This window comes from Drosophila yakuba, chromosome 3L (assembly GCF_016746365.2).
Source record: "Drosophila yakuba strain Tai18E2 chromosome 3L, Prin_Dyak_Tai18E2_2.1, whole genome shotgun sequence".
Classification (NCBI taxonomy): Eukaryota; Metazoa; Arthropoda; class Insecta; order Diptera; family Drosophilidae; genus Drosophila; species Drosophila yakuba.
This window is the reverse complement of record NC_052529.2, coordinates 22,125,924-22,142,312: the sequence shown is the minus strand read 5'-3', so window position 1 is coordinate 22,142,312 and position 16,389 is coordinate 22,125,924. Positions and strand designations below refer to the sequence as shown.

General features: G+C 44.5%; 3 protein-coding genes across 4 annotated transcripts; 1 reads left to right on the top strand and 2 right to left on the bottom strand.

The window, feature by feature from the left end:
• Window positions 1-87: 87 nt before the first annotated feature.
• LOC6535123 lies at window positions 88-7,800 on the bottom strand. Of its 2 annotated transcripts, XM_015195547.3 has the most exons (7): window positions 7,631-7,798; window positions 6,033-6,354; window positions 3,976-5,977; window positions 2,777-3,181; window positions 1,262-2,717; window positions 996-1,089; window positions 88-936 (listed from the first exon to the last, which is right to left on the bottom strand). In XM_015195547.3, exons 2-7 carry the CDS (start codon window positions 6,343-6,345, stop codon window positions 596-598), a joined length of 4,611 nt encoding a protein of 1,536 aa, XP_015051033.2. In that variant the 5' UTR covers window positions 6,346-6,354; window positions 7,631-7,798; the 3' UTR covers window positions 88-595. The 2 variants fall into 2 exon arrangements, with proteins under 2 accessions (XP_015051033.2, XP_015051032.2); XM_015195546.3 differs by lacking the exons at window positions 88-936; window positions 996-1,089 and having other exon boundaries at window positions 1,389-1,532; window positions 1,607-2,717; window positions 7,631-7,800.
• Window positions 7,801-8,060: 260 nt separating this feature from the next.
• Window positions 8,061-11,457, top strand: LOC6535122 (DNApol-eta). Its single transcript, XM_002095748.4, has 3 exons — window positions 8,061-8,661; window positions 8,724-9,220; window positions 9,279-11,457. Exons 1-3 carry the CDS (start codon window positions 8,230-8,232, stop codon window positions 11,035-11,037), a joined length of 2,688 nt encoding a protein of 895 aa, XP_002095784.2. The 5' UTR covers window positions 8,061-8,229; the 3' UTR covers window positions 11,038-11,457.
• Window positions 11,445-16,030, bottom strand: LOC26535082 (organic cation transporter protein). Its single transcript, XM_039374868.2, has 5 exons — window positions 15,582-16,030; window positions 15,265-15,502; window positions 12,827-12,930; window positions 11,818-12,769; window positions 11,445-11,752 (listed from the first exon to the last, which is right to left on the bottom strand). Exons 1-5 carry the CDS (start codon window positions 15,794-15,796, stop codon window positions 11,555-11,557), a joined length of 1,707 nt encoding a protein of 568 aa, XP_039230802.1. The 5' UTR covers window positions 15,797-16,030; the 3' UTR covers window positions 11,445-11,554.
• Between the last annotated feature and the right edge of the window lie 359 nt (window positions 16,031-16,389).

Here is a 16,389-nt window from a genome sequence, read left to right as displayed (position 1 = left end):
CTACGGCTACGGCTCTAATGCAGCTGTATTTTAATGCTGTCAGGTGAATAAACTTTCAGCTTATGCTGCAGGAAAAAAGTTCGGCCATTGTAATATAATTATACTTTTATTGTTCAGATTCAATGAAAGAATTAAAAATATCACTTGATCTTGTTGTTTTTGTCGTAAAAGTGTGCTTGAATGTGGGCAAATAAAAGGACAATAAGACTAATACTTAAATAGGTTACAAATACTTTTTAGGTTGCAGCTATAATGAAAGTACCAAAAAGTATCGATCGTAAATCTGGTTACGTATGGCAATTACAGCATAAGAGCGCGACGAGCTAGTTCTTTTTACAACCTACAGCTTAGGAGTTTTTTCACGTAAGCTCAGTTCCATAAATTACCGAAAGCTGGAGTATTCGAGCGTGTGTTTTGTTTCAAACATAATTGTCAATAAATAACGTGCCCTAAAATTACAAAATACATTTCGATCAATCTGAGGCGTAATAAAAAAGCTTTTTGAGTTCACTACTTTGCTACGTTAATATCAATCTCATCGATTTTCAATATGATAATTTAAGATTAAACTAGTTTAACGAGGAATGTAGATCGCCTACAGGTTATACATGGGATTACTAGTAGCGTCAAACAACTGCGTTCCTGTGGACTCAATCATGGACCTCAGTGCTATACTCCGCTGCTTGGCCACCGCCTTGCGTAGCGTTAACTCAAACACATTGTCCTCGTCTATGTTATCCATCGGCATGTGATCCCTGTGTCCATCTTTTCGATCAGGATTTTTAAAGACAAGCTCCTCGTTTTCATACAAGATACATGTCTCGGCGAATTCCGTGGCGAAATACTGTGCGGTGTTGCGATTTTTAATCGCTTCGCTGGGAAAGCATTGCAATAATTCTTCAAAGCTCAGCTCAGCCACTAAATTGTTTAAAATCTCTGTAAAATGATATGCCGATTAATTACGTAAGTAGTGTAAAATTGTAGAAGCTACAAACCCGTTATATGTGCTTTCCAATTGGGCAGCGCCTCCTGCTTGCTGAGTATTTTCCGCAATAGGCTCTCCCAATGCTTTGGCGTGAACCCGCAAGACTGCAAGTGAACCACAAATAATTATTAAAGAAACATTTACATATAAATCTCAATATAAGTTGATTCGATACCCAAATGGCATCCTATATACTGTTTCTTATTTTTAATGAAAATAATAAACAGTTTTATTACTTATATAAAACACTAAAACTTTTAAGATCGTGAGCCTTACCTTTCCATACTGCCACAAAAAGGCGGGACAGAAACTAAGCAAGTAGTTTATGGCCAAATTCTTGGGCAACACTATTACCAGAAAACTGTCTATGCCGATTAAATTGGGCGTTTTTTGTATAAAGGCGAGAAACTCCGAGACGATCTCACGATCCACCTTGGTAGAAGCTAACAGACTCTGTATCTTCAGGGTGAGGGTCAGCAACTCGTTATGCCAGCTAAGAAAGCGCACCTCGAACTCTCCGTCGTCCTTGTTCGGGTAGCTAAAATCGCTACGTTCAAAAGGCGGAAGGCGGTTCAGATACTGCGGTCGCTCCAACAAGCAGGGAATTGGACGAATGTATACCTTGATGTGGCGATCATACTCCTCTCCCTCAGGCAGCTTATAGTCCGGAATAAAGGGCACAAAAATAAGCTTGCCGGCCAACGGATCATTGGGGTTCCTTATAATCGGTTTTGCGCTGTAATTAGGTGCCATGCCCACCATGTACGAAATGCATTCCATTCGCAGGTTCAAAAACTCCTCGCGGCTCGTTTCTTGCTCGACGTCCGCTGATTGCAGATCTGTGATGAGATCACTTAGAGCCTTTAGCCGGCCCATGTACATTCGAAATAGGATCTTCAGACCCTTAAGATTAGTCGCAACCACATCGTCATCAGCCTGAGGCTGTGAGAGCGAGGCATTTGAATTGCGCTTCTGAAAAGGCGAGGACTGTTGTTCCTGCAGCTGGTCGTAGACAATTCGCTGCTGCCTGCCACTGATCGACAGGCTCGCCGATCGCTCTTCGTGTGCCGAACTGGCGCAAGAGCTGGACAGTGACTGAGCATCTGCCTCGCTGTGCAGCGAGGGAGCCCGCGAACTGCTACACTCCTCGTCGTAATCGTCGTCCAGCTGTGGCGGTGTTTGCGAACGAATCTCGTGGGCTTGCAAAGACGAGCTTACATCGTAGATATCATAGAAGTACACTTGAAGAATGTTTACGAACACCTTCTGAGAGGTCTGGTATCCCTTTTGACCAATGTGCGAAGCGATATAGTTAAGAAAGAGCTGCAGAATCACGTCCAGCGTCATGCTGTGCTCGATGCAAAGGGCATGGATGAAAGCATCACTAATAGCTTCGAGCAGTGCTGGCTGCTCGTTGGCCAACAGAATGGTCTCGCAGAAGTCCGAGAAAGATACTATGGTACTCGGAGCTGGCGTACCAACCGGAGTTGTTTTGTTTTTCGCCCCCATCCGTCGGCTTCTTTTAGCTCGTAAGCTTGATGCCTGGGAGTCAGTATGCTGTTGATGGCGTCGCTGGTAAATCACAGTGCTGTCGTCGAACATAACATTCTTGTTCCGTATTAGAGCAGTGGCTAGGTTGCGTCTTGTGGACTTTGAAACTACTTCCTGCGCAAGCAAATAGTTGGACATACGGCAAGCAGTCACAGCTAGCAGAAGATTTTCATCGGGGGAACTAATTAGTAAATATATTAAATTATATTAACATATTTTTACAGAAATAAGTCAACTTACAGTTTGTCCAAGTATTTCAGGTAGTTCACCAACTCCCCACTTATGGAGTCCGCTACAACAGGTGAAACTAGCATTATCTGCGGGATTTCCAAAGGGGCATGTTTAATGAACATGTTAAGGAACTCCAGCGATAGTGAAACCTGCTTGTAACCTTGTTGCATGACTCGAGCTGGCGTAAAATACGGACGAACTGTCTGGTTCAAAAAGGCCGACTTCAATCGATCTGTTCCCAGGCTGAGAAGGAACAGCTTAACTGTGTAGATCAAACCGGAGAGCTCAGGTGGGTTCACGCTTCCCTCACTGTCCATAAAATTCTGTACGTAGTTATTGAAAATATCTACCAGATGAAGCTGACACATTCTGTAGAACCCTGTAGCCTGGAGATATACTTCCTGTTTGTTTGAACTGTTCAAGAGTGTATGGTTAGTAATATGAATATACCTTTATAAAGCTACATTTTATTTATGTACATAAAAAAAAAAGTATAAAGATTTTAAATGTGGTACATCGTAAGTAATTGGGAAGACACATGATAAAATCGAAAAATGATCGGAACATTTTCGAAAATGGTGGGGGACGTTAGAGTGGGTGTGGCCAACCCGTTATTGGTATATCGTAATGATAGTAATCGTAAAATCGTAATAATTGCTAAGACGATCATAAAACAAGAAGGGAGGCTAGGCAACTTGAAGTTTATATAGCCTTGCAGTAACTATATAATTATACCTATTGCCACTATATGATCTAATCTAATGGTCCGATTCGCCCAGGATCAAAAGCCGAGTGGAACTGGCCATTTCCGTCTGTCCGCATGAACGTTAAGATTAAGCATGCCATGCAGCTTCCAGACAATTTCTACCGATATTCCAGAAAATGTTGAAATTTCTCGTTCACGCTTTCACCAGCCGAGTAAGGGGATTCTGATAATCGGAGAACTAGACTATAAAATTCTCTTTTGTCAAAACTTAAATGTTTGAACGAAACAGTTTACAGCAATGTGGAGACAGACGGACATGCTCAGATCGACTCGGCTGGTAATCCTGATCAATAATGTAAATACATTATAGGACCTCTACCTGTTACATACTTTAATGCTAGGTTTGGCAAGCTCAAGTGTATATACCCTTGCAGTTCAAACCAGGTTGTAAGCCTGATGCTGATCAACAAAATTTATAAGAGGTTAAGTTTAAGGTCCTTACCGTATTGAGAAGTCCGCCAGTTTTCTGCAGTTTGCCATGAACATTTTCCGAAGCCGCTGCTCCCGTTCCGCTCCCAAGCGCTCGCCCTGCAGCGTGAGACCTAATCGCAGCATGACATGCGCCTCCTCCATGAGATCGTAGAAGTTAGAGCTGCTTGCACTGCGATACGATTCCGCAATGCCTTCAAGATCCTCTACGACGCACTCCACTCGAGGTACCTCTAGGTTGTACAGCGTCCACTCGTTGGCCATCGTCGAGGATTGGACTGCACTGCTGCTCCTAAGCAGACTACTGTGTTTCGCCTTCGCTTCGGCCAGTAGGCGTGCGGCAATGTTTCTCTTGACAGCTACTACTTGAGTGCCAGGAATCTCGCCCATGCTTCGCCGCTTGTGCTGCTCCAGAGCTGCATTCGTGATGAGCACGAGCTGCTCTCGGTTCACACAAACAAATTGAACATGCATAAACGCTGCCAGACCCACAACGGCGATGGGGGAACTCACATCTGGAGCTGACTCCTCTGGGAACAAACAGCCAATCGAAGGGTACTCGAAACGATTGTGAAAGAGCTTGTGACCAATCCGTGAGGTGTGCGTTTCGACAGACTCCGAGGTCACTGCATACACGACATAGTCGTTGATTTGGACCTGGATAACAGGCGCCGTGAAGCTGTAGCTGGCCACAGGCTTTTCGTTCTCACTATACCACTTCCCTTGCGCGGAAAACTGGTACAGAAAGCCGTCCACACTACTGGCCACCAGGAGGGCGTGTCCTACGCACCTCTGATGCTGTGAAGACTTAAGGGTCCTGCGGTTCACGTGCTTAAAGGTGGTCACAGCACTGGGCACCTGTTGGTTGCCCATGTCATACTCATCGTCTTCCTGGTCTATTTCCTGGCAATTCCTTTGGTAGATGGCCTTGAGATCCATACAACGAAAAATGTCGAGAACACGGGGTTGATTCTCCGAGGTCTTCATACAGATCTGCAAAAGCTTGCGCACGTCATATTGCACCGACGCATCATCAAGATGACTGCTCCCGGCTATGCCCCTCACATTCATTGCCTTAGCCTCGTTCACGAGCTTGATTTTAATATCTGCAGCACGCTGAGGGCTAATTGTTATATCTTGGTTGTCATCCTGACTCTTTCCTGCTCCGTAATCTGTAGTCTCGTCCCACTGAGATCGCAATTCCGGTTCAAATTCCCTGCCGTACGCATTGCTAACTAGCTTGGCCACGTTAAAGTCTAACGGTGACCGTCCAGGCAAGGCACCATTTATGACAACCTGTGCTTTTGCACTGCTCGTCGATTGCAGGGAGTCGCTCTCGCAGCTCTGCTGACTGTGACTGGAATTGACTACGCCCCCACCTGCGCCGCTGGCACTGGCCTTACTACCGAAGCTTAGGGATTCCGAGAGCGGCTCGTCTCCGCCACCATAGTCGTTGTCCAGACAGCTTAAATCCTGCCCTCCACTGGCTCTGCTAGTGAGTGCATCCACCACCTTGAAGGCTACGCAGTATCGATGACTGAGGCAGGCGATTACGTTCTCCGCCAGACACAGACGCACTGGCACGAAATTTAGTTGCACGAAGAACTTAAAGGGCAGAAAGTCGATGAAAGCAAACCTAGGCTGCGTGTTCTCATGAACGCACTGGGTGTATTCGTAGAGGTAAATCCTGTCGCGACTGCTTACAATTATGTTTCCCGATGTCTGGCAGCACTGCACCAGCTCCGGCGGACTACGTAACGGGAGCTCAATCACATCGATACTCTCCACCAACGGCGTTTTGGGCGTGGTCATCGAAGCTATTCGAATGGTAATGGGCAGCTCGTTAAGCCGACTGTCTGGGAACTTCCAGAAGTTGGCGTAAATGCGTACAAACATCTTTGTGTCATCCTCGGAGCAGACTGTATTGCTGTTGCTGCTCGATGTGCAGCTAATGGTGGAGGAGGAATGCACCGGACTGCCCGCCTGTTCTTTTTCAAGAGTAAGAAGGTATTTGCCTATGAGAATATAAAGCTTTAGTTTCTTTTTAGAGAGATATGGATATTTACTCACCAGCTTCACAGTAAATAAGTTGCACCACTTCGCCCACCGTAGCCAGCGTGCTCCTGCTTGGCGTCCTCTCATCACCTGCCGTGGTGGTGGATTCTCCTGCCGTCTCATTGGATTGACCAAGGTTTTCCGGTGCCGTTCTCCTGGAGTCCTCAGACTGGGCCTGCTTGGCACCTATATCGTAGATCTCGATGAACTGTTCCGCACTGCTGATGGCTATGCGGTTGTTCCCGATCAGGCTGGCCGCCAGGATGTCACCGTTTAGGGCATACGTCTCCTGCCTAGCAAAGTTGTAGGCCTGCAGTATTTTTACCATGGTGGCTCACTACAAAAAAGATGAGGGATTCTTTTAATACTCAAGAATTGCAAGCTACGCCCTCAGCTTAGTGGAGTGACTTCATCGCCGGACGTACACAGACTGATGGTCTCACCGTAAATTAGCCACTAGAGGGACAGAGAAAGGGAGAATTCCGAATGACAGCGGATTGGAGGACCGCTTAGCGGGGCTAAAGTGGTTCTTGTTTGGGCATGTGAACCATTAGCATAATTGTGCGCTTATGCTGGGGTCAGGGATTGGAAGAGTGGTTGAGGAATGAGGGCTAGGTCTAGCGCATATGGGCTAGAGCTAAAGGTGGGACTTTTGAAGAGTGAAGCAATAAAATTTAATTAGAGTTATTTTTTGGTATACACCACTGGTGCTTACATATATCTTTCGGGATTGATTAATCTACGCCGTTAGAGGATAAAGAATGAATAAGTTAGATTCTTATCAAAAAGTCATTCCTACATTTTTTTAACGTTTTACTTGCCAATTTCGAGTATATCAACTATAGCTTTCACAATACACCGAATACACCGAATAAAAATAACAAAAAGCTTCTCTTTTTCATTCATTATCCATCTTTCAGAATCAAAAGTATGTAAACGAACTTGTGCTCACATCTGGCACGATGAAGTATCACTTCAGCTGGAAGTCCTGCGGTGTCGTTCGTTTTGACCATAAAGTAAACAGACAAGAAATTGGGTCACGACAGTATACAAAAACACGCCTTTCCTGATTTCCGCCGCCCACTACCACCGCATTCCATTGGCATTAAGGTGAGCTCGGTATCCCAACCCCGATTCCGAGTAGCTATACGTGAGTTGGCCTAATTAAGCCATTGGACATACGCTAAACATACATTCGGAGCATCAACCAAAAGAGCCGGCAAGGAGGAGGAACACGGAAACGGGGTAGCCGGAAATAGAGCGCCCTACAAGGTTGGACATTTATTTCTGGTCGCTCAATCAAATCAATAAATTCCGCGCCCGTAATCCGAGCATTAACCCAAATGAACTTGGTATATGACAAAGCCAGGATATGAAAATGTGAGTGGAAGGGAACGGGGAGTCACCAAGAGACGTGTATGTGTATGTCAATTGCATTTCGGCAGCGGCTTAAAGAGAAAAATCAATACCTAAGCCATTTGTTATGTGCAGCTAGCAACTTGGCTAATATTTTACACATTGGCAATGTCTTACGTATAAACTGATTTTTATATATTTCACACAGGAAATCAATATAGAAAGGGTATAAGGATTTTTGAAATGCATAATTTTACCGCTTCGGCGTAGGTGTTCGGGCAACTTGTGTTAATTTTTAATATGCTGTAGTTATGCCGCATCAATAATACTCCTCGCCGGACCGCACATTTTAATATTTATTCGTTTGTTTATATTTTTACCGAGTGAGAAAAAACAAACATACAAATTTCCAATATAGAGTGACCAAGTCTGGCTCTCTGAAAAATATTGTGATTTGTGAATTAGGAATAGATAAGAATTTTTCAAACTACAGTATCGGTATAATATAAGGGAGATTTAAAAGTATGAAATCCACTGCTATTGGAAAGATGCTGGCAAAACTTTGTTTACTCCTACTTTAAGGAATTACTAACTAAGAAATGATTTATAAAAAAAAATGCAAATACTATTCACAGCTACTTGGAAATTTATTATTAAGCTCTTTTATTTGAACCCTTTTTTATTTACTGTTTAATGTCGTTCAAATATTCAGAATTTTTATGAGATTTTGATATGGGAAATGTAATACATTTCTTTTCCACAACATATGCTTACTAAATCGGCATTTTAAGAAGTCCCAGCCACGGTCACACTCCAGGCGCGCAATGAAATTCGCGCAATAATACGAAATTAAACCATGGCCAGCGCACGCATCCATGTCAGCATGCAGAGCAAGTACGACCGCGTGGTCCTGCTGGTGGACATGGACTGTTTTTTCTGCCAGGTGGAGGAGAAGCAGCATCCAGAGTACCGCAACCGCCCGCTGGCCGTTGTCCAGTACAATCCTTGGCGAGGGGGCGGCATCATCGCCGTGAACTACGCGGCTCGTGCCAAGGGAGTCACTCGCCACATGCGCGGCGACGAGGCGAAGGACCTTTGTCCGGAGATCGTTCTCTGTCAGGTGCCAAATATCAGGGAAAAAGCCGACACCAGCAAGTACCGCGATGCCGGCAAGGAAGTGGCCAACGTGCTGCAGCGATTTACGAAGCTTCTGGAGCGCGCTTCCGTAGATGAGGCTTACTTAGACATTACTGAGACCGTTAACCATCGTATGCAACAAATGCAGAGTGTAAGCGCTAGCCCACAATTTGATTTTCCTTATTATTTTCCTCATTATTTTACTCGTTGCAGGGAGCCTTTGCTCTGCAACCGCAGGAACTAGTGAACACCTTTGCTGTGGGCTACCCCAACATTGGCGACTTCGTCAACAAGATAACAAACCGCTTCGCCAATCCCTACATGGACGACGAACGCTTTCAGATGTCCTACGACCAAAATGATCTTCCAGCCGTCCGTCAGAGCGACATTCGGCTGCTTATTGGCGCCTCTGTGGCGGGTGAAGTACGTGCGGCTGTAAAAAAAGAGACTGGATACGAGTGCTCGGCTGGCATAGCCCACAATAAGATCCTGGCCAAGTTGGCAGCTGGAATGAACAAGCCCAACAAGCAGACCATTTTGCCGCTGGCGGAGACCGCAAGCTTCTTCGACTCCTTGCCAGTGGGCAAGATCAAGGGGCTGGGCGGCAAATTCGGTGAAGTGGTGTGTGAGACATTAGGCATAAAGTTCATGGGCCAGGTGGTCAAGTTTACGGAGGTAGAGTTGCAGCGCAAGTTTGACGAGAAGAATGGGTGAATCCTTCAAGATGAGTAAATCACATTCGAAGTAACTTATTGCCTCTTATTCCAGCACCTGGCTATTCAACATATCTCGCGGCATAGACATGGAAGCTGTGACTCCCCGCTTCTACTCTAAAAGCATTGGATGCTGTCAAAAGTTTCCAGGTCGAAATAACATTACGGGATTGAAAACCCTTCAGCATTGGCTTGGCGAGCTTTCCTCCGAGATCAATGACCGCCTTGAAAAGGACTTTATTGAGAACAATCGCAGGGCCAAACAGATGGTGGTGCAATATGTGCAGGACATTGACGGCGAGGAGGTGGCCAGTTCCCGCTCAACAGCTCTTAAAGATTACGACCAGGAGTCCATCGTTAGGTTTTCTCTAGACCTAATTAAGGCAAACACAAAAACGTTTCTACGTCCTGGCAGCGAGTCTGCTCTAAACAATGCTATCAAGTTCCTTGGCATTAGTGTTGGCAAGTTCGAAACCGTCTCTAGCGCGCAAAACAAGCTGCAGGAGATGTTTGCCAACCAGGCAGCCAAAAAAAGAAGGATCAGCGCAGAGGAGCCAGTGCAACCGCCTAAAGTTAATATGGAAAAGAAGCCGAAGCAAACGGAGGAATTTAAGATGAAGAGCTTTTTTGCTAACTATTTGCAAGTGGCCAAGAAAGAGGATGCGAAACCAGATGGTTTTTCTGTGGATCCCCAGGCTGCTACACCTGCGGAAGCTACTTCAAAAAACAGTTTTAAAGAGGATTATAAGCAGAAGCTTCATGTGACCGCAAGGACTGAAGCTGTCGACGAAGAAACTGTTCTTACATCAACACCACCGGAGTTTAAGAAAAGCTTTTTTTCACAGTACCTAAAACAACAAAAAAGCAACCAGGGGTCTTCGATATCGGGGGAGGACTCCTTAGATGTGCAGGGGCTGGCTGAGGAATTGGACGCCATTGAGGCTGGCAACTCGAAAGATTTTGATGAAGACACTGAGGAGGAGACGGACACAACTAGTGATATCCAAATGTCTAAATCTGAAGGACTGCCACCGGATGCCGTGCAAAAAAAGGATCAAAACACCTTGAATGATTCAACAGGGAATGAAGTATACACTAAAACTGGTATAAAGAACTCCGCTCAACTTGAGCTTCTTCCGCTCACTGAAGACGAATTGAAGCCTTCAACGTCGAAAAGAAAGTTCGATGAGATCGAAAATTCTGGAAGTAATTACAAGGAAAGTTACGTTGAGTTTGCAGTACCTAACCTTCGCACTGATCTTTTGCCTACTATTAAATGCGATCAGTGCGGAGCGAACATTCCCGACGAAGCTAAGTCCCTACAAACGCATAGAGACCATCACTTCGCCCAGGAACTGAGCCGAACGCTGAGAAGCAACGAGCGAGAAGAGAGGATGCAGGGCCTAAAAAAGGTATCTCTTAAACCGACGCCACTGAAAAAAAGCAAGAAGACGACTGGTTCTGGTAGCATTTCCAACAATACGGCACCATTGACTAACAGCATAACTAAGTTTTTGAGCGCCAAACCAACTCAGGAGCAAGCATCTAGTGATCCACATATGCAGCAGTGCTCCGAGTGTAAGGCTTTCATCAAAAGTGTGGACATGCCGGAACACTTGGACTACCACGTAGCCAAAAACCTTCAGCGCAAACTTAACCAACAGGATCTGCGAACTCGAAACGCGGCGCTAAGCAAGGAAAAAACATCTCCAGGTCAGCCAAAGAAACAATCTCAGAAGAAACTGAATTCCACCATTTCAGCATCTTCAAGTGGGACAAAGACAATTGCACAGTTTTTCAGCCAAAGCAATTAAAGAAACCATTACACCGCTTTAAGTGTTCAAATCTATATAAGTACAAGACAAATTTAGTTTTTAAGATACAAATTTTCATATTCAACGCTGAATCAAAAACAATGCAAGCGTGCCAAACAATTATAATTCGTTGCGTGCACATATCCTAGCTATTAAAATCTCAATCAGGCTCTGGACAGCAAATTGAGTGGGTTTTTGTTGGGCTGCTGTTTGTAATTTTGAGTTATTTTAAGTTATACACTCTCGATTGAATAGTTATCCTTAATTTTTTGGGTTCTGTAAATTTTGTTTCAAATCGAGTAATGAAACTCATATTTCTTTTTGGTTTTATTTTTCCAAGTTTAGGCTTAAGTTATAATGTTGATCATTACCATTATCCTTCCGTTGATTAATAAAACACAGTGCTCTGTAAATACTAAATATTTTATTTGTATAGTATGGTTAATTCTTAGAGTTGTAACACATTTGCAGAGAAATGGGTTATTTCAGACTGCCTTAAAATAGGATTACTTTAAAATTATTGCGCCTGAGATGACGTGACGACTAGATCGAGATCCTTGCTCTTCGAGTGCTTCTTGACGCCTATGGCGTCCGCTTCCTGCACTGTTGTAGGCAAAACAACGTTGGTGGTCTCTGGGAAAAACAGAGTGAGCAAACCGCTCACGATGGCGGCGCCGGCAAAGAGCATGGCAGGAGCATTGGCGTAATACTTGGCCTGTGGAGAAAGGAAAATGAAACTCTTAGATACAAGCGGAAATCCAAATAACATTGAGCACCTACCAGAAGAGGCGTTTGTGGGGCCAGCATGGAACCAAACCTGCCCATCATAGAGCAGAAGCTAAGCAGGCTGTTCCTCAGATTCGTGGGATAAATCTCTGAGGCGAAGAAATAGAGCACCTGAAAGCTGGCAGTGATAGTCAGTTTGCCAACAAGAAATAGCACTAATTGAAGCACCGGCTGGTCCGGGCCAGTAAAGATGGTCCCAATGCAGCAAAGACCGCTGGTCAACATCAGCCCGCAGAGAGAGTACCGTCGGCCGAAGCGGTCCATGATGAGAAGAGGCATGAAGAACCCGGGAATCTCAACCAGGGCGATGTAGGCGAAGTTATTGTACTTGTCTCCATCCAACAGCACAACATTAAGGCTTAATCCGTAGTAGACCAGCACGTGGACAATCCAACAGAACGAGCAGTTAGCAATGCGCCACTTGAAGTTCTTGAAAGCTTCGCGTATTGGGAAACGGCTTTCCGATGACTCCTGCAATTTGTCCCGATTTGCCAGGACAAGCTTGTCCAACACGCTCTCCGGCAGTTCGCGCTTGTTCACATGGGCGGCTCGCCGAAGGATATTTTTGGCCCGCTCCTCCTTCCCCTGACTGAGCAGCCAGCGCACGCTCTCCGGTAGTATCCAAAAGTAGGCCAGTAAGATCAACGAAGGACCGTAAGTGATGCGCAGTAGCATCCGCCAATCGTGGAACACCTTGGCCGACATGGCGAGCAGCACCTCACCCACCGCGTAAAAGACCGTAATCACGCTGCACGCTAGCACGCGTCGCTTGGGTCCCACCAGCTCGATCCCAATCACGAAACAGGTGGAGTACAGCGTACTGCTGGTCATGTTGTCCAGAAACTCAAACACTAGAAACCAACCATAGCTGGGCGAGAAGGAGCGAATTACGCCAAGCACGGCTCCCAATATTCCGCCTAGAGCGATTGAGAAACTCCGCCCATATCTGTACAAACGTTTTGTGAGCAAGGAACATAAAGTATAAGATGTTGTCTACTCTTACCGATCCGCTACAAAGCCTCCGATGGGAATGCCGAAGAATTGTCCCAGGTTGTTTATGGTTCCCACCATAGACAACTTCCATTCATCATCGCAGAAAATGCCAAACTGCAACGAAGCTGTGTTTCAAATCTTTTGCCGCCCACACGTACTTAGAATTAACGAGAGAGAACGCTATAGTCGAGTTCCCCGACTTTCTGATACCCGTGACTCAGCCAGTAAAAGTGCGAAGGAGAAATTTTAACACCGACAGTTTTTGGTGGGTGATAGAGTAAACGTGGCAAAAAAGGTGTTAGCCAATTTGAGAAAAATTTACAAGTCTAATTCAATGTGTGGGCGTGGTTACTTTTTGTTGGTTTGTGGGCGTTATTTACAATTCTAATAAAAGAATATGAAAATATTTTTCAAAAGTTTGGGCGTGGCAGCTTTTGGCGGTTTATGGGCGTGTCAGTTTTGGGCGGTTTGTGGGCGTGGTAACATGGTTCAACAAGCTTGGAGACTCGCTGGAGTCTGCTTTCTAGTTTTTATAATTTCGGAGATCGCGACGTTCTAACGGACGGTCAGGCGGAAAGACGGACGGAAAGACGGACATGGCCAGATAAACTCGGCTATTGGTCCTGATAAAGAATATTTATACTTTATATGGTCGGAAACGCTTCCTTTTGCGTGTTACATACTTTTCAACGAATCTAGTATAACCTTTTACTCTACGAGCAACGGGTATAGAAATAATTAAATTACCTTATGTTGAGCATTCATGTTCTTAGCAATGGCGTACACGAAATATTTACCAAACTAAACGAGGTATCTCGTAATAAATGCATTTTTCTCGAATTTAATACGAGATAAAGTATGTAATTGTCAAGTATATATTTCTTAGCTCAACGCTTTGGAAGTTCCGATCACTATCCATTATTCATTTTTTAATGAATACTCTTACCTCACACGTGTTGTTGAAAATAGTATTCAGTCAATTCTATCAGTCTCCCTAGATATTTACCTAAATTGTAACATCATTTGACTGGTATCATCTAAATCTTAATTTGTGTTTTCATAGTGCAATTGCTGTGACCCAAGCTTGGCATCTCTGGCACTTATCTGTCACTCACCGTTTTAGCATCTATGTGTTCAATTGTCTGATAAAGAATGTTTTAGCATTAAAACTCATCAGGCCACTTAGGCAACAGCTTCCGACATTATCATAAGGCACATAATAATCTGTCCAAAAACTACGGAAGCAGATGTGACCGCGAGAACTAAATTTGTTTTCCCTTGGGTGGTAAAATTCCACGCTTATGCCTAAATTGCTGGCTAAATATTATTAATTCTGTTTACCTTTGGACCCTCACATTGGTCTTTCTGTTGATTCAGCAGGCATACTGGACGTATGCGTTATACCCACTGCTAAATAACGTATTATACGTTAAGAGTTTTACGATCATTTACTGCAGTTTTATCTTCACTTTCTTTCAATTCAGGCCCCGTCTGAGTACCCACTATTTGATTACGATTGTCAACTACTCGAAGTCGGCTATCAGTGAAGTATTTACTGCTGAATTTAGTCATTGAACCCGTGTTAATGGATAGGTTAATACTATTACACAAATAAGTACAAAAACAAGGAAAGAACGCTATGGCTGAGTTCCTGGACTATCAGACACCTGTTACTCAACAGTTACCACTTTTTTATCCTGACCCTGATCAAGAATATATGTACATACTTTATATGGTCGGAAACGCTTCCTTGTGCCTATTCCAACGAATCTATTCAACGAATATAGTATACCCTCTTACTTTACGAGTAACGGGTATATTCTATAAAATGCGGGCTTGACAGTTATTTGCGGCTTGTGGGCGTTTAAATGTGCACTCTTCTGAAACAAACTTGAGTTATTCGCTTAAGTTTTCTAGCTTTTATAGTTTCCGAGATTTTGACGTTTATACGGACGGACGGAGGCACAGACGGATATGATCGAGAATATATGTATATGTACTATACAGTTACAGAAACGCGTCATTTTTAAAGTATACAACCCGTAACGTTTGGAGTATAAACTTTTTTATCTACATTGTATGTTTAAAAGCTCATTAAAAAAGACTCAAATAACCAAAATGCGTGACGGCATAATGTGTCAAAATTTGGAAAGAATGTGGGAACCACCATGTGAGCCCACGTTTTATAAACATGCAATTAAATACCACACTGAGTTATTAGCTTCGCAAACGGACTAATCAATCTGTGATATTTTGATATTTGATTCTGATAGTTCAAAGATAAGAGTGAGTTTGTTATGATGAAACTCTATTATGAGTGTGTAGATGGTTTAATCGGATGACTGATTGACAAAGTCCAACGTCTGTCACATCAAGATTTAGTCGTCTAGCATTCAGTTGTCGTAGCACCCGAGAATAACACCCCCGCTGGGGAGCATTGATACTCACATCATTGGAAATGGTAACTTCATCGTCGCGGAAAACAAACTTATTGTGGGCGCAGGCCTCTGTGTTTTTTGTGAAGTGGTCGGGCGTGCAGATGTCAACCGAATAGTTCCAGTGGGGCAGCTCCGAGTTGATGTACCGATTGCAGGAATCCAGATCCTTGCCGTTCTTGGGGATGCTCCAATCGGTGTATAGCTCGTAGTAGTTGCTTCCTGGCAAATCGCACTCTTCCACGCTACATCTGTCGGTGAAGAGGAGTTTCATCATTCGATTCGCACAACTATGCCTCCAAAAACCCTTTATATGGCCATTAACTTCACCTGTGCGTCACTGTGGCAGCGGTAAACACGTATGTGACCGAGAACATGGCGTGAAACATCATCGGTAGGCAGATTAGTAAGAATATGATCAGCTGAAAGCGACCGAACTGCCCCAGATGCTTCAGGATAGCGTCGAGAGTAACGTCTTCGGAGTTTTTTACCGGTGGCGACACTTCCACCGCCGGATCTGCGGGTGGCGCTTCACTGGCTGCCATTTCCCAATCTTTGCCTGCGATAGTACGGTGGCACAATCAAAGAACACGTTTTCGCTTTATTTATGCACTCGCGTTGCGTTATTTTCATTCAAAAAAAATACGTATACTTTTATTTTTACCCTCGCCGCAGAGCACTTTGCGATGTGTAGGGCACCGAACCCCGTCTCGGACTGCGACTGGCCTGCTGAGATCTCCCGTTCCGCAATGCGAGCAATCAACGATCGGTCGAGATCGCAGTCCGTCGGCGGATGGAACTGATCGCACTACCGACCAACTGTTGATGAGCATGGGTATGGGCGCCTTGATAAGATTGCCGGTGTTATGGTGTTCCGAGTTTGGGTAGGCTCGCCTGAAGATTATAATGCCGTGTGTCGTTGCGGGATTGACTGTGGTGAAGGTGGATCGCGGGAGTTGGGACAAAGTCCAAAGGCGGATGTGTTGGACTCAAAAATAAGAAAAATATTATTACATAGCATCTCGTCCTGATCGATCAATGACATGCACATAACCGAAGCACTCTTAATAGTCAGCTTAATAAGTAAGTAGTGCTGTGGAACATCATTTATGTTAATCTTGGTAGATCTAGTCACAAG